The sequence below is a fragment of the Equus asinus genome, chromosome 2 (genome assembly GCF_041296235.1).
Source record: "Equus asinus isolate D_3611 breed Donkey chromosome 2, EquAss-T2T_v2, whole genome shotgun sequence".
NCBI classification, from domain to species: Eukaryota; Metazoa; Chordata; class Mammalia; order Perissodactyla; family Equidae; genus Equus; species Equus asinus.
The window spans coordinates 105,777,501-105,790,099 of record NC_091791.1 but is presented as its reverse complement, the minus strand read 5'-3'; the positions used below and the strand labels follow the sequence as shown (position 1 = coordinate 105,790,099).

General features: G+C 38.4%; 1 protein-coding gene across 8 annotated transcripts in view; it reads right to left on the bottom strand.

The window, feature by feature from the left end:
• The window catches only part of CHD2 (chromodomain helicase DNA binding protein 2), a 112,976-nt gene that overhangs the window by 89,362 nt on the left and 11,015 nt on the right, over positions 1-12,599 (bottom strand). For all 8 annotated transcript variants that reach the window (XM_014842513.3, XM_070495920.1, XM_070495930.1 and 5 more), the window contains 2 exons: positions 4,811-5,042; positions 1,234-1,320 (listed from right to left, as the gene is read on the bottom strand). In XM_014842513.3, the coding sequence (XP_014697999.1) occupies positions 1,234-1,320; positions 4,811-5,042 (319 nt within the window). The remainder of the gene's footprint in view (positions 1-1,233; positions 1,321-4,810; positions 5,043-12,599) is intronic.

Here is a 12,599-nt window from a genome sequence, read left to right as displayed (position 1 = left end):
ATGCCACAACATTTAGTGCACCACTAGAGATGATTACTACCAATCTATTCCATTTTAGACTCATCAAAGAGCATGTTCGGTTATGAGCCAACAGTGCTCTGCTAACAGAGCTGGGCCAGGGAGAGTTTACAGAGACATGTGAACAGCTCTTTTTCCCCAAAATTAAGCAAAATGGCAAACTATTCCTATTGCTGTTAGTTTTGTGCCCTACAGAAAATGTGTTTATCTATATAAAAAAGAGGAAAAGATTTACACAATTATGTGATTGGTTGTAACAAACATGGCTCAGTAACCTAGTCCTAGACACTGTGGGAAAAGAAAGTTAAGGAAAACCAGCTCAGAGGTCACTCAAAATAAAACACCACAAATGAAATGCAGATGTTACAGTCAATTAGATTTTTAAAATACATTAACTGAAAACCCAACTCAGTAACCTTTGGCTATTAACATTCAACTTTTATCAGAAAGATGTTATATAGTTAAGAATAGCAAGTCCTCCTAAGAATGCAGAGAGGGAACATTTCACTGAGACAAAGACCATCTCTTCAGAATGTGGTCCATAAACCTAACAGAAGTAAGAATCTACAAAAATATCACACAAACTGAGAAAGGTGGGAAAAGTCTTGATTCTATAGAAACAACAGAACGCAGTACATAACATTAATTTTAAAAATTACCAATCTATTCCATCTCTCACAATTAGATGAGAGAGTAAATATGTGTGAAACATTTTATACTGCACACTAAAAATGAACTAGGAAACCAAATTCAAAGAAATCAGATAAAATACTTAAACTCTCCTTCCTTTCTCAGAAATAAATCTGAAACTACTTCCATTGTTTCATTTGTTTACCAAGCAAGTTACTCATTTAACAAAATCGAGATTTAGAAACGAGAGATTTAAAAAAGTAAACTTCTTGCTATAATCAATTTCACTGAGAAACATAAAAAAAAAAAAAAATGAAAACAAAAGTTTGAGGCCAGTTCTGTATAATACTCTAACACTCTACTAAAACGTTTACTATGCCATGATCCTTCTGCTGAGTTTCTTTCTTTAAAAGCCACCTGTGGCTTTTCTTGCCGTGCTAGGTTGAGAACGCTCACATTAGAGTCACTTAACTCTCAAGCCTGAAGTCCAGTCTTCATATGTAACGGTAATACATACCAGAGTCGGAAAGGATGAGGTAAGACAAGGAGTTTAAATGTATCCCCTTAAAATATTTTTTTTCTTACCTCCTCCTTAATATTAAATCGTGAAGGTTCTTGTCTGCTTCGGTTTGACCGCCTAACCCCATAAACATCAGGATATTCTTCCCACATCTGTAAAATTAATAGACCATGTGTGAATCTTTTTTCTTGACCCCCATTTACTATTTTCATTATTGGAAAATGTATTTCAATTTAAGAGAATTCAGGTAACTAAATATCAAAAGGGTTGTTCTGTTAGCTTGGTTTATGAGACAATAAAGTACTATCTTTAAAAAGAATAAGGCCCATTATCCTTGCACACATTAAAGTTTAACAACGTCTCTTCATTATTAAATGGCTATTAAACTATGGTACACTGCTCACCCATCATTAAAATATAAACTTACAGGTGAATAACATGGCAAGGTAAGAGAACAACTGCTTCCAGTAAAGACAAAGTACTTACTGATGAGTTAAGTCCTCTAACGCTTTCAGCTGCAGCTTTGACTGCACAGGGGCCCGCCTGAGAAACTCAAAAAACAGGCAGGGCCTCCTCAAGTCAAATTTGTATTCCTTTAAATTCCTTAGGACACGTAACACACCAGATACACGCTGATGAGGTATTTCTAACATTCAGCTAGAAGCTCTCAGCATGAGAACCACTGCCACTCTTCCTCCTATATACCTAATTTTATTCTCTAGCAGTAATTAGCCCTTTGCCGTTAAGACCTGATTTTTAGGAATAATCCTCATCAGTGATCAAAAAAGTAAAGTTTAAAGGAGGGATTAGTTGAAGAGAAAAATTTGTTTCACAATATATTAACATCATCTTATAAAAAGACTCAAACCAACAAATCTATAGAAAAAATGTAAAAGGCTCCTCCTCCTTCCATCTCTAATGATTAGAGTCTAACCCCCAGTATCCTTCCCACAGATAACTACTGCTAGTGTTCTTGCAAGGAAATCAATCACACACAGGCAAAATGAATTTCAACAGAATGTGCAACACTGAAGTGAAGATGCTTAACAGGAGTTACACACGTAGAAGAGACGCTTGAAAGCCAAGATTAGAAACGTGGGTTTGTCCTCAAAACACAGGTGACAGCTAATGTCATGAAAATATTTGGAAAGTCAGGCAAGAGGAGAAGCCACTGGCTGAAACTGGTAAAATGTGTGGAAAGTAGACCCCAAAAGACAAAACTGACGAAAGGAAACCTGGAAAAACACAATGTCACTAAGCCAAGGGAGGACATTATCAACAGTGACTTTAAAAAAAAAAAATACCAGAGTAAGCTGAAGAAAAACAAGGCCTCAAAAGAAAAGATGTTCCAAGCAAGATGATGCAGGAATAGGCATTTTAGAACTAGAATCCAACATAATCATGTAATGCAGTGCCCTCAGTTTATAAAGGTGGAAAATCCATAACAGTCTTAGAATCATCTCAGAGTCAGAGAACAAAAGGTTCAATCCAGTTAGGAATAACCAAGTAGTATGAAACCAGGCGAAGATGCAGCAAATGCAGCACACTGAACAAATCTGGCAGAGAAAGGAAGGAGACAAAGCTTTACACCAGCCTCGTCTGCCAACCCCCACTCCCACCCCCACCCCTTTTGGGATCTCTACTAGAGCTATGAAATTACTTTATTCAACACAAGTGTTTATGGAGCTTTTATTAACCGGGGTGGCTAAATTATTTAAATGTCACTATATCAATTAGTTTTATTCAAAAATCTCAGGCATTCAGGCTACTGTTGGGACTTTATTACAGTATACACTGTAATGCTTAATCCTAAAATCATCTTGTGTTCATATTTGTCCTTTTGAGGGCTAGTAACATCTAATTCAACTCTTCAGTGAAAAAGCTACCACGCAGCTTCTCTAACAAAAAGCCTTCTTTAGAAGTTCTCGTTTCAGAATAATTGTTAAAAGTCACAATCCAATCATTCTGACTGGCTAGAATGTCCATCTATGTATTAACTTTAACTTGTTGGAACTGATGGCTGAATTTTTAAAGTATATTTTAATATTTCTGCCTGAAGCTATACTTTTATCTTGAAATTCAGTCTTAGTGATGCTTGCTTTCTTAGTTCCCTTTTAATCTTTTTAAATGAAGTCAAATATATAATGTCTTACAGTTAAGCGTTGTGAATCCCTGATGGTCAACATGATTTCAGGAAAGTTTTAAACATACTATGCAAGTCATGGTTTCTAGGTTTTCCTTTCATCTCTCCAAGTAAAGAACTCTCCACTGTACAGAAGAAAGTTACATCCAGACTTATATTTGGTCATTATCCTTCATTCAAAAATGTGTTGCGGTCTTCTGGAAAGAGCACCCAGTGTAGAAGTACAGAGGAAAGCAGGTTCAGACATCAGGCTCTGAAGATTGCAGACCAAGGCCTTCTGCTACAAGCCTGGGTGGTAAATTTCTAAGTTTAACGACACAGCAAGATCTCCAAATGGTACTTCTACATATGCAGGGTCTTTCTGAAATGTCACCACTTGAACTGTCTCTTGTGAAAGGTCCGCAACACACTGACCAGGCAACAAGGAACAGCACTTGAGTGTCTGACGGCACTTCTCTGGTGATGAGTTAATTAGCAAGCACAACTTTCACTTTCCTGTCCCTAACACAACCATCAGCATTCCCCAACCTACCACCAGCTCCTAAGGGTCACTTACCATTAAGCAATGATTACACTAAGAACACAAGAAGTGAAATAACATAGTTAATCCCAATTCTGTCTCGAGTTAAAAGCGGCTTTATTTTTCAATTTCAGGTTTTTTGAAGCCATTCTGTAGCATTTGCAGGTAATTTAAAATTGTACTACGAAAATCTGAGTGCACAGATACAGAGATTTATATCTTAAAAGAATAAAACCTGATTTCACATAAACCTTTTAATTTCATTAAGACATTTTATTTTCAGATTTCTAAAAGCGATATTCTTTTGTATTTTCAGTGATTCAAACATAACTCACTCAAAATGGAATTTTAAAAGAACAGCTGCATTCTTATGATTAATTAAACCAAGTCATTAAATTTTCCCCAAAAGGAATGCATCCCTAAATTAGGGGATCAATTAGAAAATGCTATGCAACTCAGTTTTTGCCTTTTTTCCTTCTTTGCTGGAAGACTCTTCTCTGTTAGAGAATACCTACAGTGCCTAGGTACAGGTAATTGTTTTTCTATGGGAACTATTTCTCTTCCATTATTCAAGTAACAAAAACTGCCCTTATTCTTGGATTATAACTGTCTATCACTAAGCTTTACAAGTGCATTCCACAATCATCTGTCAATGATTCTCTCTGGTATTATTCACTATCGTATAAAAAGAAATAATTTTAACCACCTTTTTTAAAAGTTAAAAACCAAAACTATAAAAATTCGTCTTTTTCCCTCTAATTTGACGGTTCATGTCATTATTTTCCTTATAGCCCTGTTGTCTACATCAATTAGAAGAGCAGAGAGCAGTCCCCATTTGTATCCACAGACAGTATGCGATCAGAAGAGGTGGCTGCAGCTTTCATTCTCAAGATACAATAAAGAGTTTTCCACAGGAGATAAAGGGCTGCTAGCTGGTCCTAACTAGCAGCACATTTGCACTGTACAGCAAAGCAGATACCTTCTTCACATCGGCTATCCGTTCCTTCTTAGAGGCTGGCTTCTCTTTGGCTTCTGGAAGGACTGGCTGAGATTTGGAACCTGCTGATTCACTTTCAGATTCCGACTGACTCTCTGAAGATTCAGAACTGCTGTTCGACTCGCTGCCATGTCCACTTCCTGGATCGCTGCCCTGCTCACTCTCTGACTGGCTGCCTGAGTCTGAACCAGAAGCTTCTTCAGATGCTGAATGACTTAATAAAAAAAAAAAAAAAAGATTTAAAAACTACCACATGAATCTGTTAAAAAAAAAACAATCCTGGCAGTAAAATGACAGTGGATAGTAATTTAGGTAATAAAAAAAATCAAAATTTTCAAATTCACTTTTATGTTCTTATATTACAAATAACGTCATTACTATCGTTCTCAACATCCCTAATAGCTACCAGTTCCTGAGTGTTCATATGATGCCACATACCAGCTAATTTATATAGATTAATTAGCTCCTTTACAAAAACTCAGAAAGGGGATATTATTTTCCCTTTCATTCAGATGAGGAAAAACTGACACTCAGGAGTTAAGTAACTCTCCCAAGACGACACAGGTAGAATTTGAAACGAAGCCAATCTGTCCGAAGCCACTAAGTCTTATTTGTTCATTATCAGTCCCTCCCGTCCTCAAGACAAAAACAAAAACAAAAGGAAAAAAAAAACATAACAGAAAAAAAACAAACCAAGGCAGAGTTACCCAAAAGGTAAAACTGCAATCTGCTTGCAATTATCCAATCAGTGGTTCTCAACAATAGGTGCAAATTAGGCTCATCTGGGGGGCTATATAAAAATATGTACACATTAACCCCCAAAGCAGAGGTCCAGCCTTGGAATCTCCCGCAGTGAGTCCCAGATCTAGCAGACTCTACAGAACAAAATAAACAAAAAGCATTCTGATTTGACTGTGAATGCCTAATCCAATAAAGACTGCTATCGCTCCCACATATCTCCGCCCTTCCTCATTCCAAACACTCCCCAGGAAAAGCAACCTAAGTAAGCAATGAGAGCCGAACAACTGGAAGGCTGTGGGAAGATAAAGTATCAACCTTCGGAGCTGAGAAGACAATACACCCTCCCCATTCTCGCAGTGAAAAAGCAATTCAGGGGCATGCTAGTAGGAATGAAGATACCTGAAAGGGAAAAGACCGAAAGTTGATGGACTCTACAGAAAAGGAGGTGGACAGCTCACTCAACAATTTTGCTTAAAAACTACCTTTTCATTTAGGAGGGGCAGAGCACAGAAGGGGAGGCAGTGGCAACCCAGAACCTAGAGGAACATTAACTTAACAGAAAGGTCCTTGAGTTTAGCAACCAGGAAATGAAAGATACATGGCATGAAGCCAGAAAGGGTCAAGAAGGGAGGCTTCATATTTACCACCACTGTACCTTCCAAACTAGGAATGAGGTCATATCACTTGACAAACACGTCCACAGAACGAACAGGGCAGTACACCGGAAACTGGCATCAAGCCCAAATTCCCACGGTGATCCAGGGTAAGTAAGGACATTACACTGCAAGGGCCTTTCAGTTAAGATGAGGAAGAAATGAGAATAATGAGGGGAAGGGAGGAGGGAAGGGAAAAACCATGCATTAATTGTCTGATCATCGAATAGGTAACCTGGCGCCGCATGAACTACTTTATATGAATGCTTATTCCCCATAACAACACCATTAGGCATTATCACCCCCATGAGAAGGAGGAAACAGAGACGTTTTAAGTACTGTGGTCAACGACAAAACCAGAAAGTGCAGGGGTGGGGGGATGGCAGGGATTCCTCCCCAAGTCTGGCTCTCAAGCCCATATTCTACTTTACCACAGGGGTTCAAAACCTTGAGAGACTCAAAAAATAAATCTTAGTCCTGTTAAACAACCTTCAAAACCAGTCAGGCATCCCTGTAAGTGTGCTCAACACTTCAGGGCCTCATTATACTTCCTCACTCCCTGGCCCTTTGCACAGTTAAAGCAGACTGGTCTAAGTCTTACGCATCAACAGTCATTCCATCTCCACCTCTGACCCATCAGAAGGCAGTCACCAGGCAAGAGAAAAGAAAGAGGAAGGCTGGACAGTACAGTTAAAAAGCGCAAGCTCTGGCATCCGTGGCTTGGGTCTCAGTCCTAGATCATCTTGGGCCTGTGCAACCTCTTAACCTGTGCCATCCTCTGTGACTACCTGTAGGGTCATGAGAGCATCAAATGACAGCTCTGAAAGCAGCACTCTATAAATGCCAAAGCCTTACCCAAACATTAGAAATTCTAGAATTTCACATCCAAGCTTAGATTCTAACACAGAGTCCTTGCCAGCTAGCAACCATCGGTGAGTCAGCACCACAAAATCCAAGGCACTAGTTGGAATTTATTAGTTTTGCCTCCACCATTTGCTCACTGACAGAAAGGTACAGAGGCAGCGCCAAAATTTCCTTATAAGTAAGGAATTTAGAAAGGGCAGTCTACTTGAAAGGTGTGTTAGGGATATACCTGGAAGCTACATTTATACAGCCAAAGCAGCCGAGTACTTGGAGAGACCTGAAAGATTAGGGAGCTAGCGATGCCCACATCCTCCAGGCTACCCTGGGCATGGGCTACGGTAACATCCAATCTCAGCACACCCCATGAAACCTGGCCTTTGCCAACTTCTCAAGACTCATCTCTGACCCATTCCTTCCCCTCACCCTCACTACTCCAGCCATTCTGAACCACCTGTAGAACAGAAAGCCCTAGTATTGCTAATCTCCAGCCTATGCTTATGCATCAAGCTAAATACTTCTCTAATTCTTGAGGCCTCGGATGTTACCCTTCTGTAGGAAAATATCCTTTGCACTCACCAATCCTAAAATTGGTGCCTATTATAAAAATGGTGCCTTCCATAATACTCCATCACAGCATCTCTGTCATAGCAGTTACTACCACTGGCAACTGAAAATTGGCAGCCTCGTTTCAGAGTTTGAGCTGCAACCAGCATAGTCTGCTGGTTCTCCTCCCTTATAGCAATGACACACATCCTGGCCCAGAAGACTGACTGCAAAGCCCCACTTGTGAAGATCTACACTACTTTGCCTCCCCTTTGTCACATTCTATACAGGTAATTTGGTCACTTGTCGACGTCCCCAAAACACCTGAGAGCTAAGTCGTCGTCTCTGCCACTCCCTGTGCATTGTATACTAGAGAAGAGAATGGAAAGGGGTATTTAGTGACTTCGCTGGAATATGCAGTCTTTTCTAAAGCCTTTTGAACGAATGGTTTAGTTTTTTAACTACTATAATGCTTAACTCCAGACAAGAGATTAAGTCTGGAATCATATTCTGGCAATCACCACCAACTAAAATTGTCACAGGACCACAGTATGGTTGCCGTGAAATATAAAACATTCCCACAACAAGACAAAAAATCTTCAACTACAAACTTAAAGGACCAGAAAGCCACAAAAAAAGCAGTTAGTCTGCTAAAGATAACTAGAACAGCCTGGTTAGCTAGAAATTCTTGTAGTGTTTTGTGCTGAAAAGCAGTAATCACTGCAGATATGACCGAAATGTCCAATGCCAATACCCACGTCAGAGTACATGGAAACGTCTGAAGACCTCAATCCCTTCAGACTGCCTCATAGTATGAGACACTACGTTTTATTTAGTCTGTCCCCTATTAATGAGACTTTTAGGTTATTTTCAAGTTGTTCACTTAACCAATAAGCTACAAATATCCTTGATATATTTCCATATTTCTGTATTTCTGAGTAGAATATTTAGATTTCCAAATCGTTCACTGTAAACCAATAAACTCATAAGTAACCTTGTATATGCCTTCTTGTGCAGCTCTGTATTCTGCATTTGTGGAGAGCAACCTCTAGAAATGTAACAATGGGTACAGCACTTTTTAGGTAAAAAACAGCCATATTTCTATCAGCACATATCTACGTGCATAAAAGCATTTTAATCACCAAATTGCTAATAGTGTTTCATTCTGTTGGATGGGTTATCTGAAGTACACTAGTGGATCCCATGAACTACTTGTGTAACTCCAAGAAAAAACCACTTAGTAACTATGAAAATCAAACCCAAGAAAAGATGAACATCAAATTCACAGATGTGCTTATCTCTGGGCGTTGAGGGAGGCAGATGTGATCAGAGAATGATACTGGTGACATTTTATGACTGAAGGTCAGTGGTGAGTTCATAGTTGTTCATTATGTAAGTGTTAATCTTTTTAACGTTAACATAGTTAATAAATCCAATCAAAGAGCCTAATTCAAGGCAAGGGATATAAGTATCCCAATCCTACACAAAAGGAGCTAAAGATTTCAGAGAGAGCAGGCCTATTTATTTTTGGAACCAGTAAGTCAGATTTAATAGACTTAAAATACTATTTAAGGGAAAAAGGTTTTTTAAAAAAGTACTAATAAAGGTACAGCAATTAATGTGTATACTTCTCCTAGAAGTTCCTAAACGTTGAAATGGAAAAGGAATATTAAAAAAAAAAAACCTATAAATATTTCCACATTTAAGGCACTGATGGTCTAATTACTCCCTCAAAGGACAAGGTATTTCCTGAAATATTGTGCAGATTTGCTATTAATGCCTAATTATAATACTAGATACTATTAATACTAAATTATAGGTTGCAATATTGATTTAAAATAGATGTGGAAAGTCCACAAGACTGACAAAAAGAGGGAGTTAGTGGGTGAGGAGTCCTTTAACTAAGCTTTCACATAAGCCAAACAGTAATAAAATTACCTGATTTCCAATGGCATTATAGTTATAAGGCAATTAAAAACGGAATTTTCAGAAATGATTATCTACCATACATATAGAATTGTCATAAAAAGAAGTTAACCTGAAAATTACTCACAACCTAAGTTGCAAACAATCACTACCAGGGAAATACAATGCAAAAATAAAGGGACTCAAGTCAAAACTGGGATTTTAGATTCCAAAAGAAAATAAATGCTTATTTTTTTTTTTAAAGATTTTATTTTTTCCTTTTTCTCCCCAAAGACCCCCGGTACATAGTTGTGTATTCCTCGTTGTGGGTTCTTCTAGTTGTGGCATAGTGGGACGCTGCCTCAGCGTGGTCTGATGAGCAGTGCCATGTCCGCGCCCAGGATTCGAACTAACGAAACACTGGGCCGCCTGCAGCGGAGCGCGCGAACTTAACCACTCGGCCACGGGGCCAGCCCCATAAATGCTTATTTTTAAAAACAAAGTATCATTTCTTTTCAGTTGTGGATAAGGATTTGGTATGTCTCCACAATCCTGTTTGAAGTAGGCAAAAAGGAAGTGATTAAGCATTTCTTACAACTGGACTTTGAAAGCAAGCAGCATTAACAGCTATTGTACCATTTATAAGTTTTAACAGCCGTTTCCCAAGTGGCCACAAGAGGGCAGCACAGCAACACCTCACTGAATAGAACGAGCCTGTGGCTTCCCTGCCCAAGAGCTGCCATTTCAGCGCTTCGGTGGTGGTGATTTTCCTAAACTTACAAAATGGCTGAACTTCTTGGCAGAGCATGTTTTGTTATTGTTGGTGGTGATGGTAAAAATGCAAAGCAATCTAGATTAGAATTCCATAAAATTTATTTCCAGACTAAGCTCTATCAATGAGCTAATATTTATGGAGTACTTATACGTGAGTATATGCAGAAATTCTCTAATCCTCACAACAACCCTGTAAGACAAATTATCCACATTTTACAGAAAGGACTTAGCCCAAGTGTGTGTATATGACGTCATCCCCCACCCTCCGAGTCTGAATTATGGAATCCACGCTATTGACCTCTAAGTGGTATTGCTGTCCCGTCATACATACACTCTTCAGTTAAACAGATTATTAAGCCACCCAGGGCTGATGCAGAACAGTTCCTTTTCAGTCACTTCTGTGTGTCTTCAGAGGATAGAAAGACAAAGATCATTAAGTCATGAGTTTCCTATTGATACAGAATACTGGATGTCATTCCTTAAATAAATGGAACTGCATCTTTAAGACCTCCTCCACCTCTCGTTCTTGTCCTATGATTCTAAAGAATAAGCTTCATTATAAATGGTTAAAAGACAAGTAACAGATTGAGAAAAGAAATTTCAGTGTATACACAACAAAAGAATTAAACAACATATGAAAAATTACATATCAAAGAAAAATCTAATAGAAACTGGGCAGAGGAAATGGACAAGCAAATACAGAAACAAGACTGCAATGGCCAATAAACTTATGAAAAGGTAATTAAACCTCACTGGTAATTTGGGAAATGTATATTCCACCAGATTATTTTACACTCATCTGCTTTGCAGAAATTAAAAAGTCTGATAATGTTAAATGATGGTGAGAAAGTAGGGAAAATAGTACTCATATACCGTTATCGAAAAAGCAATCAGTAGAGGCTCTGGGAAGCAATTTGGAATTATCCACTAAACTTCAAAATATGCATATGAATCACGTAATCCAATCTGTGTGTATATAACCTACGACAAATTATCAAACTCATGAGGACGCGGGGAGTATAAAAATGGCCAAAGCTCTGCTCATAAGATCAACAAAAGGAAGTCATCTAAACGTCCATGAATGAAAATCTAAAAATAAAATGTGAAATAGTCATACTATGTAATTAACAACAGGTAGACTAGGGACGAAGTAGATCTATAAATATCAACATGACAATTTCAAAGCTATTTTTAAAACACAAAATACATTACATGAACCATGCACGTTTTCAAAATGCCAAGTTCATGAAAGTAAGAAAAAGGAGTAAACCAAATTTTAACTATATCTTATTTAAAACTTTTATTGTATTCTTTGAATATTTATGAATTTTTCAAAAAACAGCTATTCTTCTAACATTGCAGAATTGATGAGTATTCAGGAGTAGACGTTTCTAGGATTCACCAGTTCTTCTGTAAGTTACTCTAACACTGGTAACACTAGGGATCCTCTTTCCAGAAAAAGGCACACGTATAAGAAAAAAGGCACACAAAAATAGTTTCAGGGGGTAAAAAGCCAAGTCCCATGGGTACCTCCCAGATTAAGAAAGCCAGTGGTAACAAGGAGAAAAAAATCTACCTTTAATAAGCATGTTTCCAAAATTCCAACCAGTGTCAGGCAGAAGTCACCTAATCTTTATCACGTTCCTTCTGCTCCCCTATAACCAATAAACATTTGAGTAGTCCTAAACAGTTTAGGAAGCATCAAACAAATGGCACCCAAACATACATACCATGAGGGAAAAATGAATTATAGCAAGCAGCCTGGGTAAGGTACAGACTGGCTAACTGTTTCACAAACACCCAATCCAGATCTGGCAATGTACTAAGATTATGCAAAGGACAGGGTAAGTTTTCTTCGCAGGTAAGAACGTGAAAGACTTCTGTAACCCACCAAGCAGTAAAAAGCATGTACGAGGGGAAAAGCTCTCCTCATAATCCACCATGTCGAGTGATGTATTTACATCCCTTTAGAACCCTGAGGACAGATGGACTAGTTTGACAGAGTTCCTTTCAGCCCTTTGAGTCCTGTCTTTCCTTATTAACTTCTAGGCTATAATCTTCAGACTTTTAGAAGACAGCAACCCTGTCTTATAAAGGAGACCTAAAAGGTCTGGATACTAACTTCAATAGTAAGTGGTACTCATGCTCACAGAGTCAGAGGAAGTAAGTGGATCCCTGGAGGAGGCCACATAAAACAAACAGGAAAGGTAAGCGCCACAACTTTCTTAGTCACAACCAACATTCACTGTGGCAAGCACTTTGCTAAACATTTTAGACCACAGTTTCTCAAG